This window comes from Argiope bruennichi, chromosome 7, assembly GCF_947563725.1.
Source record: "Argiope bruennichi chromosome 7, qqArgBrue1.1, whole genome shotgun sequence".
Taxonomy (NCBI): Eukaryota; Metazoa; Arthropoda; class Arachnida; order Araneae; family Araneidae; genus Argiope; species Argiope bruennichi.
In genome coordinates, this window is record NC_079157.1 from 130358489 (window position 1) to 130375627 (window position 17139).

Here is a 17139-nt window from a genome sequence, read left to right on the forward strand (position 1 = left end):
TTTTTTACCATATACTTAACATCTGGTACATTTTAAAATTTAGTTAGAAAATACCAAACAAGTTATACTAATGATAGATTTTTTTTTTTTTTAACTTACAGATGATTTACCAAACACTGATAGAAATATTGAGCTCTTTTATAAGGATAATACTGCACACATATTTTATCATAATAAATATGCTCAAAAAATAACATGCAACAGAAGAATCGCAAACCAACATTTGCCTGAAATTATTTTTTAGTGGGCTTCACAATTTTAAGCCATATGCTTTCAACATTTCAATAAAAGAATCTTTCAAACAATATGAATTCAATTTTGTCAGATAAAACCTGAAAGTCACCTAAAAATCATTATATTCAGCTTGAAGCAATATTAAATATAGCTTATTTAATCAATCAAAATGATTAATATTTAAATCCTGCCACATAAAAAAAGAAATTTCAGTCTAAGAAACAGTAAAAGGCTCTATTTGCAAGAAATATATATTACAGTTATCATTTTTATGCTGTTATTTTATGCTTATTACAGTTATCAATTTTTTTAAAAAAACAATTCATGTTCGAAAAATTTTCATAGCTTATCTGTTGCATTTGGAAGAATTTCCAATAAACTAAAAAAATAACAGTAAGATATAAAATACTGAAAAAATAGTAAATTCGAATATCCCCCACCTCTAAAATAAAAAAAAAGGAGGAATTACATTTAAATATCAAATTAGACTTCATAATGCCTAATGTGTATGTTTCCAATAAAAAATAATTTCTCGAACAGAAAGTATAATAGACACATTGGATACCTTTAATAATAATGCAAAACAGTTGTAATTAAATGAATGCAAGAATATTTAAACCGATAAAGGTTAATAGAATAATATAACAAAGCAACTACCAGGGCTTTTTCATTTCTCTCAACGTAGCTTAATTCCTGCAGTATAAAAAAAACATTTCAAATGTCCCGAGAAAGTTAAATTTAATAAATACCTAAATTATGTGCTCGTCAATAAAGCACACACAGACTTTTTAATTTATACATGCTAAAGAAAATACGGACAAAAAGATGTACAATATATGAAGGAGCTAACTATTAATTTAAATTCGCATTTTGAGAATCATTTAAGCGTTTAGAAAGGTAGTAATTCATCCTTTATGTAATTCAAGAGGAAAACAGCTGCCGCTAAACCGCTTCACTTATGACATTTAAGAAAGGTTTCTTATTTTCATTGCAGCAGATTATAGGACCGAGTTGAGGTGGATTCTTTTCTTTTTACAATGAAAAACAATTTATATTATCAAAAATTTTATTAATACAAAAAATTTTATTTTAAATAAAATCAAATTCATAAAATTTAGAAACAATTTGTGAGAAACAATTGCTGTTAGAAAAAATTTTGAAACTTTTTGAAATTTTAATAACAATATGTATAATTTTAAGCAACGAATGCATCGATAATCATTAGACAAACTATAAGTAATGATTATGTTGAAATTGCATCCATAATTTCATAATTTTTACATAATTTTTATTTCAGAAAGAACACGGTTACTTCACATCATTTTCGTCGCCGATTGGCTGATTTGAACAATGAAGGAAGCAGAGGGGATGTTTTATGAACGGAAGAAGACTAGGATTTGAGGTGAGAGATTGAACACTCGTTTCCTTTTCAATGTATTTTGATAGATATTTACTTCAGATATAAAATAGATACTTCAGGTATATTTTGTTATAAAAGATTTTGATGTGATGGAAAGAAATCGAGTAACTTCCAGGCTTCGACCCCGACCGTATGATCTGAGACGAAAAGTTCTTCTAAAAAATTTCTTCCGAGAACAAATGACCTATATTCCACACATACGCAGTACAGATGAAGTATCCTTAGATGCAAGCGGTGATTCTGATTTTGATGAAAATGAATCGAATTCAAATACAAACGAAGGAAATGTTTTGACTCCGAAGAAAGTAGAGGATAATATTGTCACAACAGCATCTATGTCAGAGCCTGTTCCTAGTACTTCTAATTGCTGTGAAAAAGAAAATTCTCACGACCTGGAGAGTTTTTCCAATGAACCTTCGTCAAATGTGACTAAAATGGATGAAAAGCCAACTTCAAAATTTCCTCGACTTTCGCGTATCATTGAGACAATCGACTCTCATTTATCAAAGAAGAATCGAAGGAAAGGCATCATAAAAGCAAAACATGAACTTCGAGCTTGCAAAAGCATTCTGAAACCTACTGGCATGAAAACAGTAAAGGATACTGAAGGTTCTGCCAGAGTGAAAGCTAAATCATTTTTTGAAAGATTTAAATCTCGACGTGATAAAAAACGCAACAAAATTCCAACATCAAAGATAAGCAATTTATTTGGTTCCCGAAATCAATCCCCTGCGAAATATGATTCCAAAGTTTCTACCACTTCAACAAAATCTGTTCAAACTGATGTAAGTTGGTCACCAGATCGTTATCAAAATATAGAAATATCAAATATATCCTTACGTGCAGAAAATAGATTGCTTTCTGAAAGCTTATCTAGTATCATTATTAATACAGATTTTATATCAGATTCCTCACATAATTCCCTTTGCACAGATTCTTATACTAACAGCAATTATAATTCAACAGCATATAATGCTGAACAGATACCATTAACTGTAACTAATGGTAATGGAAGTAATTCTAGGCAAACTGGCTTCTCAGGAACTAGAATTTTGCGTTCAAAATCAATGCAAGATGAAAAGAGAAGTCAAGCCCCTTCTCATCTTCGAACAAGAAGCTTCAATTTCCGAGATATAAAAAGACCTTATACATATAATGCTGAACAGATACCATTGACTGCAACTAATGGTAATGGAAGTAATTCTAGGCAAAATGGCTTCTCAGGAACTCGAATATTGCGTTCAAAATCAATGCAAAATGAAAAGAGAAATCAAGTCTCTTCTCGTCTTCGAACAAGAAGCTTCAATTTTCGAGATATAAAAAGACCTTATACTTGTGATACTTTAGTTGCAAATGAACCATATCATTCTAAACAAGGACATTATAAAGTAAATCATATTGCAAGTACTAATCCAGTATGTGCCAAAACAAGACTTTCAATTCTTCAGAGAATTGATGCCTCTCCTTTGTATAATACAAATACTTCATCTACTTTGAGAATTTTGTCTAATAAATCAGGTAAAACCATAATTAGGCGTTCTTCAATGCCAGAAAAAGTATACAGTTGTAATAATCAAGCACGCCCTATTAAGTCAAGTAGCATGCGGGAAAGTAATTGTTATTCACGGGTATCATCATCTCAGTCTTCACATCGTCGGTCTAACTCTTATAAAGGATATCCTTCTTCCGTGCCTTTTCAAGATCTTCCAGCTGAAACCTTCTATTAAGTAACACATTTTTTTAAGACTATTTTGTGAAATCTTGTTTTGGAAAATATTGAATTTTCGATTATTTATACTTATACTGAAATTTATGCAAAAGTTAATATTCTTTGTATATGAGTATTAGCAATTGTTACTGGATGTTTATTTTGAAAATGATATATTTCATCATTTTACTGTATTTGTTCCATTTATATCTGGGATACAAAATGACTGATTCTATGTGACATGCAGTTTTCTATTGGGGAAAAAAATATATATATTTTAGTACAAACTGTATTTGTCAGAATGGGAATGAAAGGTAAATAGGTATTCTGCCTAGTTATAAATTCCTTTCTAGTTAAAATGACTTAGTGAAATGTGGCATTAGATTCAGCGGGATTGCAAGCAATCTTGATTGGTGAAGGTACAAGCTGCTAAATTTATTCGAAACTGAAATCTTTTTCATCATCATTGTGCTGTTTTAAAGAATTATTTAGAGTTGAAAGTTTACAGATTTTTGCTGTTATAAAAATAATAATGCAAAATAATGACAGAGTGTTTTCTTCCTACTGCTGTATTTCTATTCTTCATATAATTTTTGTACTTAAAGAATTACAAAATAAAAGTAGTAATTAAATAAAAATAATCAAAATTTAAAATTGTAATGAAAATTATAATGTTTTGTTAATGAATTTTGTTAAAATAAAACTTTTTTCTCTCATATAATCAAAAACCTTCCTCTCTTAAGATGTGGATCATAAGAAATATGAATAAAGTGATCTCCAAATTGTTAATCACTTATAAGCTGAAAATTACTGTGATTATCTGTATAGATCTTTTTCTGTATAGAAACAGAAAGAAGAAAATAATGGCATCAAATAAGTACAACATTGAAAAATATCAAGAACTGTAAACTTTCTTATATATTCTAAATATTTATAAATTGAAAATAATCTTGAAAAATATTTTACGATAGTAGTTATGTTATATGTTGTAGTTTAAAAAAAAAAATTGACTTGCATCTGATTAAAGTTGCTTTTGTGATTTACAAGCTGAATTTCATACAAGTGCCACTATTTTTGATTCAACTGTTTTAGTCTTGTTGTATTTTAGGCATAATTTTGACTATTATTAGCCTCTTACCTGTTCGAGTTCCACTTGTAAAATCCCTGCATGCACTAACAAATATTTGGTTTAAAAAAATGTATGAACTTTAATTTAGAGTTTTAAGAACTAATAAATAATCAGAATTAAAATAATTTTAACCCCTTGACTTACAGGTTTATTTAAATTAATGCATCTTATTTGAAGTATTTGTTAATTCCTATTATAATATAAGAAGCATTTAAGATATTAAAGTATTTTCAAGTGATTTTTGCATTTTAAATTACTTGATATTTTTACTTAGTTGTAGATTTAAAACTAAAAGTTCAGTAATTTATTTTGCATTTCATAAATGTCTATATATTAAGAAGTTATAATTATTTATTCATTATTTTATTTTAACTAAAAAAATGTTAGAACATTTTTAAAATTTAAATTTTTTATGTCATTACGAAATAAATAGGAGGGGTGTGACAATTTTATAAAAAATTTCTGAATTATTTTCTGTTGTTACAAAATGGAAATTTTCAGAATAGCATCTTGAAACATTTTAACATATTAAAAGTGTTTCATATTAATAATTAAGATTTTAATTTGATAAATCAACTTAGCAAGAAAAAAAAGTCCCCCCCTCCCTTTCTTTCTTTATAAGGAAGGGATGGGACTTGTTTTTTGAAAATAAAAATTCATATTTAATTTTCAGAAATGCTGTGGGGAAAAAATGACTGTGTGATACTTATATACCTAAGGTTTAGTGTAAATTATAGCATTTATTTTACCTTGCATTATACATAGTAAAATCAAATGAAAAGTATGTGTATGCCCAATTAGTGCCACCAACTATCTTTGGTGGTTATTATCAATAATGGAGTGTTCAGTTTCTTGCAGAAAGATGAAATTTCTTTTTTCGTTTCTCTTCATAAATTGTATTTTAAAACTATTCTACCATCCTTATATTTATTCCCAATATGGTGAATAATGGAATTTTTTACTGTTAAAAATTTAATTAAAACAAAATAATTTAAACTTATATTTGATTCATCTTTACCAAATATAAATTTAATCTGCTTGTATATTTTCATGCTCATTTATATTGATATGAATTCTTTCATCAGAGGTGCCATGGACAGAAATGCGAGATTCCTGATCAGAGGATTCCTCAATCTGAAATCCCCCCCCCCATTTCCTGTATTTTTTATTTCTGATTTTTTTTTTAATGAATATTATTAAAAATCCTTTTTTCCCCCACTTTCTTACCCAAGCAATATTTTATTTAAAAAAATTAAAGCTTATGCTTAGCATTTATAAATAGTGTAACAGTAAGAAAAAAAAAAATGCTAAGAAAATTTGAATTTAAACTTCAGTGTGTATGTTTTGAAGAAGAATCGTGAAAGTAATTCTTTTTTAATTTCAAAAATAATGATTATATTGGTTACATAATTTAATTCCAAAATAAGATAATCTTCTAAATTTAAAATATCTAAAATTTTTATGTAATCAATGTAATTATTTGGCTGGTGATATCATTGGGGTTGTCCCATCCTACTGGTTAAGCAACATGTTAAAAAACTAGCTTATTACAACAAACATGCCTATCTTAACTCTTCATTCATGCAAGATATATCATTGACTCTATAAAACAATTAGCAAAAAAGAATGATTGAAAACTTTGTTAAAAATATGAGTAGTTACTAAATTCTGATAAATGTCTTTTTAATATCTCAGATGCTTGCAGCTAAAAAGTTTTACTGCAATAAATATGATGCTGTGATTACTCTATTTGGTAAAGAAGTTGAATTAAAAACAAGGTTTCTTTTAATCTTTTTGACAGATCTGATAAAGCTTAATATTTACTGATATTAGGTTTTTTTTATACACATAAATGTAATTTATTATCTGTAATCCTGGATGACTTTACCTGTCATAATGGAGGCAACTGAAGAAAGAAAATGCAAATCAAGAAGAATTTTATTGTGTATGCATTTATCAGTCAAGAAATGTATGTCTACTTTAGGGTTACTTGCAAATTGTGATGAAGATCTATAGTTTTATAAATCTTGATGAATTTAATCTAATGTAGTCAAGTATAAATTCTATCTGAAAGCTGAATTGTGATGCTATTATGAAATATGAAAAAGAACATTGTTTACGATGGAACTTGTTAACCCATCAAGATGCATGTTCCTTCTTTGCTAAATTGCAAATAATAACTTTCTGTTTTATTAGTTTAAGCTAACTACTTTTAAACTGTTATTTTATACTTTGAATTGTTTTTAAAATATGTATTTGTAAATAAAATATATATATATTTTTTTAATTGGATGACATATTTATGTGGAAATCAATTTTCACATTACCACATCTTTTCAGTAAAGGCATATCTCAATATATATTGTTTGTTGCAGGAACCCAAGACTATCATTTTTGGATGATTTTGCTTCATTTGAAGAGTAATATGCAATGAGTATATTGAGTGTATTTATGAAGTTCTTTGTTGCATTTTGATTGTTGGCTTATTTCATGCATTGTATTTCAATTCTCTTTTTTGCTTGTTAATTTGTATTATTTTGATTCAAAAACTTATTTGTTGTTCAGTTTTGTAGAATATCCTAATATTAACTCTGCACTTTTGTTGATATTCATTTATAGGTTGTATTAATAAATAAAGTGTAAACATTTTCTCTCCGCTATAATTTGGTGTAAGTGTAAAGGATGTCCGTATCTTAAAGAAGACAGCATGTAACTTTAAATAAAATTTGTATTCATTTCACTTATTACATTTTGAGTATTTGCATATTAAATTAATGCTATTGGCGAATTTTAGGCTTGACTGTAAGCTATATGTCATTGATAAACATAATAGACTCACATACACGTTTGGGTTTACCCACATGACTGGCATGTGGGTAATCCCATTACAGTAAATTTAAATTATGAATTTATTTTTGCAGATTGCAGCCTGCAATTAAATTTAAAGTTTCCATTTTTTTATTGTATTTATTATATTCTCTATGACTACTAGAGTAAGTTTTATTTCTAACAAGTCTTTTTAAATTATAAATAACTTTGGCAGAAATATTTTGCTATTATCACTTCTTCAATTTTTTTTGAAGAAAGGTTTATATATATATATATAAAACGAAAAGTATAAGCTATTTAATAGCAAATGTTTCTTTTGGTTGAACAAACATTTATCAGGATAATCATTTTGATATGTTATTTTAATAAAACAATGGTATCATTGACAAGTTCTTTTATGAGGAAAGGAGCAGTTCAACCTCTGGGTGGTTCCATTCTTCGTGTAAAACCTTTTGAAAAGCGGAGGCAAGGAGACCAGTAAGCTGTTGTAAAAGCAGGGTTTCCATGCCACTGGGAGAACCTAGTAAATACAGGGAATTTAAAAATCGCCTGAAGAAACCGGGAAATTTGAAAATTGTGATAAAAACCTGGGAAATACAAGGAATTTTAAGTTTCTTAGCTTTTTTTTTTTTTTTTTTTTTTTTCCCCTCATCTAAAGAATGCCAATCTGCAAAAATAAATGATTGTAATCATTACTTCCAAAAATGAAACTCGCTCCATTTCAATTCTTTTTCTTTTTTCGGTTCTTTTTCCTTGAGATTCCCGAATTGCAGTTAATTTGCATGCGCGAACTACATAAAAGAATATAATACATTTATCTGGCAGAAATATTGGATCTGTTGAAGAAGCGCGGTGATATTTACAATACTTGAGTTATTGAATGGTTTATTTATTATTTGAGAAATTGTCATCATATTCAAAGTAGATTAGAGAAATTTTTAAATAATGAATTGTTCAAAATCTGTATTTAATACGAATTAGATGTATAAAATAATCCTGATTTTGCTGTATGAGTTCGCGTAGTTCCGCAAAATCCCTTTGTTGTGTACTCAGAGTGCGTAGCATCATAACAAATGCTTAGATTTGAAAAGCATTTTTAAGCGCTTTAAAAGTGCCTAATTTTGAAAATAGGTCCTTAAAAAGTGCTTAATTTTTTCGAGAAGTGCAGATGCAGCATTGTTTCCCCACACATTGAATAAGATAATTTGAAAGCACAATCGTAAAGACTTGTTTATCAGATTTATCAAGAAAGAAAACTAATGAAAGGGAAGAATTCGGACAAGGAATGCGTAGTGAAATAAATCCAGGGGTGCCAACACATATTAAGATAACGCTTATGAGACTTTTTTTTTTCCCGCTTCTTCTTTCTTCCACAATGTGCATTGCCGTTTATTGAAATAATGGAGTAATTATCCAGAAGGGGCAGTACGAAATATGTACTGTGCCATACTTGTTGCTTCTTAAAATTAAAAAAAAAACCGAATATTTTTCAACATCTCAAACGCTAAACAAAATTTTAATGTTTGAGATGTTGAAGAATTAATTTAAGTTATGCCTAGATACTTTTTATGTGTCGTTAAAGAAGAATACGCAGATTGGTCCGATCAATAGGAAACAAAAATAGAACATGCTTAATTTGGCATGCATCAAAGAAATATATCGAACGTGGTAGAAGCTGCCGTGAAAACACTTGCAGTGAAACCTCTTGAATACGTTACACTTTCGATCCTCATTCCCTTTAATGTTGTTTTGGAGCAATCCCTTGCACGGCTTATTAGATTGATCTTAATGTTTTATACTAAAATGTTATTAATTGGGGTATGTAATGATGTTACTCGATCGCGTTAAATCTAGTACGATGAGATTTTAACTTGAAGCCATATGTTTTCAATGATCGTGATTTCTTTCACTGTGTATTTTTTTAAATGAACCCATCCATTTGAAAATTATATGTTGGATCAATTTCACCAAATTTTAGTTTTTAACAAGGGAAAAGAATCCTGCTAGCTCTGATATTTAAAATTTTGAATGAAATAAAAAAAGTTTTTCATAACTTTTATTCTTCAGGGTTCAGATATTATAATTTTATAAAGATTTTTTTTATATAGAATTCTCCCCCCCCCCCCAATGAAATCTTCCTTTACATATAAAGGATTTACTTGAGTAAGAGAGCAATGCTTAACATAAACCATTGAAGTTTGGAAAGTTACTTTTGGGTTTTAGAGGCCCATTAAGAACGGATATTCCAAAATTTTAGAAGTTCAGTTTTTTCAAAAAAAAAATAAAAATAATAATAATAATAATAATGCTGTTGCCGTAGCATTAAAGAATCATCGCACAAAGATTATTTTTACTTCATTTTAAAAGTATTTTAATAGCTTTTCTTTTATACCAATTTTATTTGAATGAATGCATTTTTCTCCTTCAGTTTTAGTAATTTTTGAAAAATTAGTTTTGGACATAATTTATAACAAATTTATAACAATGATTTTTATTATAATGAAACTCAAATCAATATCATTGCTTCCTTGAGTCACGTTATTTTACCGCTTTTAAAATGACAAATGGGAAAAAATGCTTTCTTTGCTTTAATTTAGTTTAATTAAATTAATAAATTAAATTTTCAAGCAGTTTATTGAATAATGTAATTCAGTTTTATATTCAGAATTTTTATTTTGTTCCCAAAGAAATATAAAGGTTTATCCAAATTGACAGAGTAGTGCGCAGCAAAAACCATCTAACTTAGGAGCATGAAATTTGGTTGCCTCCAATATTTTCTGGAATATTGAAGGCTGATTAAGCGCGGATTTTTCAAAATTTTAAATTAAAAAAAATTTTTAACATGTTTTCACCATAACATCAAAGCATATCATCGCAAAAAAAATTATTTTACGCCGTTTTAAAGGCTAAAAAACTAGCTTTTCTTTAATAAAAATTTTGTTTGAATGAATGCATTTTTTTTCTTTTGTTTTAATAATTTTTGAAAAATTAGTTTTTGGACGCAATTTATCACATTGATTTTTATTATGATGAAGTTCAAAACATCGCTTTATTTTACCGCTATTCAAGTCATAATGAAAAAAAAAAGTTATATTTTTCCCATAGTATCAGTATTGCCCTAAACAGCGAAACCTTATTTTATTCTGATCTCTAGACTCGTAAGCATTCCACCAGATATGAAAAATCCTACAGCGCAACGATAATACATTTATATAATTCGGTAGATCTCAGTGTAAGGATTTTTTAACCTGGATTTAAAAAGAAAAGGCACTTTTAACCAATTAACTGCAGAATTAATTTTTTAAAGACCCTCAAGACTCATTTTTAAAATCAAGCGATATATATATATATAATGATATTTTAAAATTTAATTCTAATTTTTAGCTCAATTCAGAACATATTTAACTTCATTCTAAAATATTCTTTTATCCCCTAATCCCATTCTACCTTTTCTATTTTATTAATTTGACTCGAGTTCTAAAATTGCTGCATCAGCTAAAAGCCAATAAAGTTCCCACACTCTGAGTGAAGGGATAAAAATCTGTCCAGGCAAGCACATTCTTTTTAAAAGACAAGGCAAGATTCCTTGCCTGGGACGACGCGTATAGAGAAATCCTTATCAAAATCTCACTGTATATAAACACTATGAAAAATATTTCCCCTCTTTTTTACGCTAATCTGCCATGGAAGCACATACGGATGCTGAAATGGCGGGCATACATCTTGCGTAACCATGCGTGCGACTTGGTGTAAAAAATCACTAAATAAAGAGTTTTTCCATTTATTTTGGGCTTTTTTTTTCATCCCTCCAGCATCAAATTCGAATTTCTAGCCATACAATCCTATGTGATTCTTTTGAGGTTTCTGCCACCGTTAAATTTTTGTACATAGAATTTTAATCCAACTATATGCACGCTAATTGGTTGTAATAAATCAGTTAAAAAGAATTTTTGATCAGAAAACATATAAAACCAGATAATTTTTTTAAGTACCTCTTGTATTTATAATTTATGTATTTAAGGGAATGATTTTATTAAACAATTACTAAGTCTAGCAGAATTGTTTACTAGAAAGTTAGGAGATAGATAATTTTGCTGCTGAATGTGACCTTTATGTTTATGTCAAAAGACTTAAGCATTTATCTCTATTAATAATAATAATTAAAAAAAAAAAAGAGAATGTGTGTGTTAATCATGAAGCTCTCAGACATAGCATTAAGGCATGGAAGAAAAAACTTGAGATTTTCCTGTTATAACGTCTGGAAAATAAAAAAAATTGTCAACAGAGTAGGCAATACACAACGCATTAAAAACAACATAAATCACTAAAAAATAATGTATTTTATTATTTAGAGCTATAACAAGTATTATGGTACAGAAAAGTAAAATCAGTGGAAATGTAATCTATATATGATACATTTTTAGACATAAAAAGAGTGTTAACAAGTACATAATTTTAACAAGCCTAGTAGAGAATTGTTTCCCTACAAAAAGTATCTGCTTCTCCTTCAAGACAAATACATATATATACAATAAAGTTGATAGCAAGAGTCATGGTTTTGGCATAATGGAAATTATTTCTATATGGCAGTAAAGAAAATTGGATATGTTTCACTTTGAATTATTGTATTATACCTTTAAAGCAATAGCATGTAGGTAAAGTAGACATATTTTTTAAAATAAAAAGCACCTGAAATTTGGTTTCTCAACTTAAAATTTATATACCCAATTGATTTTAGTATTATATTATATGATGGTTCTATTATATTATATGACCGGAAAGTATAGTATTAAAATATGTTTAATACAGAAACGAAATATAGTATGTAGACATTTTTAAGCATGAGATATGCAGGTGTCCACAATAATTATGGTCCAACAGTTAATTTCTAAACAGTTTTCTTAATTACATATGAGCATCTTTTTGGAAAAATGCTTTAAATGAAATAAAGTTATATGTTGTCTGAATTAATAAATATTCTGCTGAAAAGAAACATAATATTACAATTGCTATTGGTCATCTAAAAATAATCTTAATTCACTTATACTTTTTGTCAAGTGCGTTTGAGGCTGGTAGGAGCAGTTATTTATAGTTATACTTTAAATAAAAGAAAAATTCATTTGGGGGGGGGGATGCAAATAAAATAAGGAAATACTGATTTTTTTTAAAAAATTTATTTTTGCCAATTAACATGTACTTTAAAAAAAGTGGTATCTGTTGATTGATATGATCTTTCTGAAGGTAAGTATTAAAATAGATTAAAGTTGTGAAATTCAAAAATTTTATAACTAAACCAAGTTAATTATAGTTTACAAAAGAGTGGAAACTATGCAATGCAAGTCAGTGTATGAAAAACATTTAGACGAATAGGACTGAGGCATACACTGTATAAAGATTTAGATTTTGTAACCTTTCCAGAAGTTCTTTCGTTAATTGAAATATAAGCCCTGATTAGAGTGGACACCTTGTAAATTTTAACCATCTGGCAAATAAAATTTAACTTTTTGGGAAAAAAACATTAACTTTTAACATGGATTCTTAATAAATTCACTCAAATATTTCAATTGCTCTTCAAGCATCAAAATTAAAAAGTTTACAAAATTTTTACATATGATTATATTTATCCATCAAGTTAAGTTCAAATGGACTTTATATAGTTTGAAAATAAAACTGAATTAACTTATAATGCAATTTTGTATAATGTTTGATAGTTCATAAAATATAGAAGAGATTTAATACGAACAAGGTTAACATCTCAAATCTTATAAAAATCAATGTTTCAAATTTTGTACACAATGAAAATTTTAATTTTTAAAATAAAAATCCTTCAACTACAAAAGCACATAAAAAATGAGATATAGTAGTATTAAATTAAGATTATTAGATACGTTTCTGCTAAAGTCATTCTTAAAACAATAAATGCCAAAAAATTTCAAGAATCAATGCATGCATACATACATACATTAAAATAAGCATCATTCCAGAAAGTTATATTCATTTAATTTTCAGGTTTTTCTAAACATTTTACAAATATTGTTTTCTTATAACACATACAGCTTAGTATATAATTATAATACTAGAAACAACAACAAAAAAAATTACTCATACTGACACATCTTTTTATCCTTAAATGACTAATTTATTTTTATAATAATTCAAAAAAAATTCTTATTTTTTAAAATAATTTATGGGAAAAATTCATTGAAAGTTATATTTTGTTTTAAATATTATTTACTGCTAAGAAACAACTTATTGGCAATCAGTGACATTGGGATTGAATTTGGTAAAAAAGTTGTAACAGTGATAAACGTGAACTTAAATATCTTATTTTTTTTAACTGGCAACTTTTAATTCAGCATTGCAAAATAAAATATGACATCCTCAATCATGCAAGCAAAACTAAAAGGGCATGCAGTCTCAAGTAAATATCATTTCTTTTATCCTCAATATTTGTAGGGCTCTATATATGGTATAAGTTGAAATAATAAAAGTTTTAGATCTTCAATTTACTTTCAAAATAGGGTATGTTGCTTAAAGGCATTTGAAAATTAAATTGTATATATGTAGAATGGTAGACTTAAATAATTTATTTTCGACTAAATCAAAAAAAGTATATATTTTTGTTTCAAGGTCAAAATTTCCAGAATATAAAATTTTCTAATATCCTGCACTATAAAAAAAATATTAATAAATTTTTCATTGAAAGTCTAACGTATTATGCACAGAAAGAAAATGATGAAACAAGATGGTTTATCACATGCTACAATGATATAATATCAGAATATCAGTTTTTATTCATTATATGCAATCTGTAAATCAACAAATTTTATTCAATCATATATCAGCATTCATTAATTATTTCAGATGGATAATATAAAAGATTGATTTCTAATTTTTTACATCAGTTTTAGTCTTTAATTCATGATAAAAAGCGATTAATTTGTACAAGATTTTTAAAGAGTCAAAAATGGAGTCAGCTTTACAACATAACATAAATTAGGATTTCAAAAGCCATTATTCAAAGATAAAGGATTCAATTTATTTATAGCAATGATAATTTTCACCCATGATTCTGACACATCTCATTATGTATATATTTCATTTGTAATGTTTCCATGTCCAAGTTATCTTATCCATATTAGCTCATACAAGAAAATCCTATTACTATATTATATTTTGAATTCCTTTTATGACAGATACTGAAAATAAAGCTGTAAATTGAGAAAAACTGCATGCAATAATAAAATATAAATTTTCAATACAAAAATACCTATACATATTTCGGATGTGAAGTTTTTTTTTCTTCCCCTTTCTTTACAAATAGCACAAGAAGTATTCAAGTTCCCTACGCATAGATTTGTCTGATATTTTAGACACAATATCTTTCTGTTTTATAGAATTTGTTTTGTTTTATAGAAGTTTTTGAAATGCAAATAAAATATTGAAACCAAACAGAAAACTAAAGAATATAGTGATTATTCTTTATCAAAGGAATATAGATATGCATTTTTTGAAATTTATATAAAAAAAAACTAATTTTAATTCAGTGCTAAATTACTAGGAATAAACAAAACTGGAAGGACTATTTAGCTTAATAATAGATAATGCTAGCACAGCTCCTAAAGAAATTATAGAAAGAAACTATTCAAAGAAATTTCTCAACATAACTACAAACATTTTGTTTAGCAAAAGATGGCAATTTTATCACATGTATGCTTTTTTTATAACACCACAATTAAATCAAGAATAAGAATCAAGACATAAACATACACTAATTTTTTTTTTCTTTTTTTTTCTTTTTTACAAAATACTGACCATAATCAGCAATAATACATTAAAAACCATATAAACTTTTCAAAGTTGTTAAAATACATTATTTAAATCCACATTTTTACACTAAACATAGAAAACAAACATTTTATATAAATAACAAACTGAAGAGTACCATGAGTTATGACATCACAGAACTACACATTTACAGATTATTCATATCTAAAACTAAGAGTGAATGGATTAAAATATAAAAATAACTTATGTTTATTTTCTTTTTATACAGTACTTGCAAAGAACTATGCATTATAAATTATGTGTCCTAAATAGGAAATATTAGAAAAATATCTACAAAAATTTTGGACACTCTGTCTAAACATCTAAAACTCAATTTAAGCTCCTATTTTTAAAAATATAAAATTAAAATTGCTCAATAATAAGAAAATTCAGAAGCTAAGAAATATTTTACTGTTGAAAACACATGTAACAAACAAGATACACATAAAAAAAAATTATGAAAATTTTAAAATGTTTCAATATAAAATACCTCTGATTTTGAATGGTTACAAATGTATGCAAAAAACTAGAAAAAATTAAAATTTTACTTTAAATTTAAGAATAATTTGTACTTATACCGTTTATTTTAATTGAAAGATTAAACAGGAAAAGCATCAGTCTTGTAAATTGTAATGAACACACATACACAAAAAACATTCTACTGTTTACCATATAAAAAATATTTAAATCATAACCCAAGAATACAATTAATTGTAAAAAAATATCTTTGTTTTCTATACAAATTTCATCACTTTTATGTACAAAATTATAATGGAAATTCAGAAAAATTTCACATTTTACAAATTAATTAAAATTTTGACTCAATTTAAAACTTTGTACAATAATGTGTTCAAAATTCAGTTAATACTGCTACATTTTTTTAAAATGTTTATATAAACCATTCCATGATTAGATTTTTGTCAGTGTTTCAACAGTTCTGGATTTTTTTTTTTACAGTTTCAGCCATTTTCTATTCAAATAGTTTTAACACACAAAGGCAGTAAGAAATTAACATAAGGCTTCAGCTGATACAGTAACATGAATGTATATCTGACATTTCAATAAATATTTTCATTCCACTGCAAAGCCACATGTTTCTTCAATAGCCTGAGTCAATTTTTCATATAGCTTCTCGTAAGATTCATACGGAGGGATGTCAATGCGGTTGAAACTGAAAATAAATATATAAAAGATATATTACATAAAAAAATTTTGTGTTAATATAATAATAATTTTGTATTTATTCCAAGATCATAAATCTGATATTTAGGTCTTCCTTAGAAACATAAACCCCTCCATTCTCAAAATAAGATATATAAATGATATCTTAACAATAGTACATCTTGTATAGTAGATCCATCAGCAATAACCACATTGAATGATTACTTTCTTTCACATCAACCTTAAGGTATTTTTTTAAAAATCCACCAGATTTCACTATTAATTCCCGAATTTGAACACTTTTATCTTTTTCACAACAAATATTTTAAATATTTATCTGCTCTAAAATGTTCCATTATTTTTACGAATAACAGTTTATAGCAAAGAAATCTATTGACATGGTACATTAACTAAATAATCCTATGCCATAAATTCAAATTAAACAAAAAACAAGCAAAAAAATATTTTACTTAAGTAATGAAGCTATCCCTTTTGTCATTTGAAATCTTTATTCAAAAATGTCCAATGCAAAATAATGATTAAAATAAAAGGCAGAGAAAGATATCAAATTTTTAAATTAATTCATTATACATGAATCTTCAATAAGAGATATTTACAACTTATGTCCATAACAGATTTTTTAAAAATAAAAAAATATATTAGATCAAATTGAAAAACTATAAGGAAACAATTTTGATAGAACAATGAAACACTTCTAAAAATAATTAAGTACTTATGTATATTTATTACTAAAAGTAAACTTTTTTTTATTCACTTATGACTAAAAGCGGGAGTGTTCAGCATCGAACAAATTTTTTCAATGATTTGTTT

The 17139-nt window shown here is 26.8% G+C and overlaps 3 protein-coding genes across 9 annotated transcripts in view; 1 reads left to right on the forward strand and 2 right to left on the reverse strand.

The window, feature by feature from the left end:
* LOC129975076 (diacylglycerol lipase-beta-like) overlaps positions 1-1198 on the reverse strand; it is a 79283-nt gene extending 78085 nt beyond the window's left edge. For 3 of the 6 annotated variants that reach the window (XM_056087974.1, XM_056087973.1, XM_056087971.1), the window contains exon 1: positions 984-1198. The gene's annotated coding sequence lies outside the window, so the exon portion shown is untranslated. Of the gene's footprint in view, positions 1-891 lie in introns of all 6 variants that reach the window. The other 3 variants (XM_056087972.1, XM_056087969.1, XM_056087970.1) reach the window with 1 other exon arrangement.
* Positions 1199-1460: 262 nt separating this feature from the next.
* Positions 1461-7311, forward strand: LOC129975911 (uncharacterized). Its single transcript, XM_056089196.1, has 2 exons — positions 1461-3381; positions 6867-7311. Exon 1 carries the CDS (start codon positions 1744-1746, stop codon positions 3379-3381), a length of 1638 nt encoding a protein of 545 aa, XP_055945171.1. The 5' UTR covers positions 1461-1743; the 3' UTR covers positions 6867-7311.
* Positions 7312-11650: 4339 nt separating this feature from the next.
* LOC129974980 (E3 ubiquitin-protein ligase SMURF2-like) overlaps positions 11651-17139 on the reverse strand; it is a 100055-nt gene continuing 94566 nt past the window's right edge. For both annotated transcript variants that reach the window (XM_056087817.1, XM_056087816.1), the window contains one exon: positions 11651-16318. In XM_056087817.1, the coding sequence (XP_055943792.1) occupies positions 16219-16318 (100 nt within the window). In that variant the 3' untranslated portion in view covers positions 11651-16218. The remainder of the gene's footprint in view (positions 16319-17139) is intronic.

Coding starts and splice junctions, on each gene's coding strand:
- LOC129975911 (XM_056089196.1), top strand. CDS start 1,744: ATGGAAAGAAATCGAGTAACTTCCAGGCTTCGACCCCGACCGTATGAT.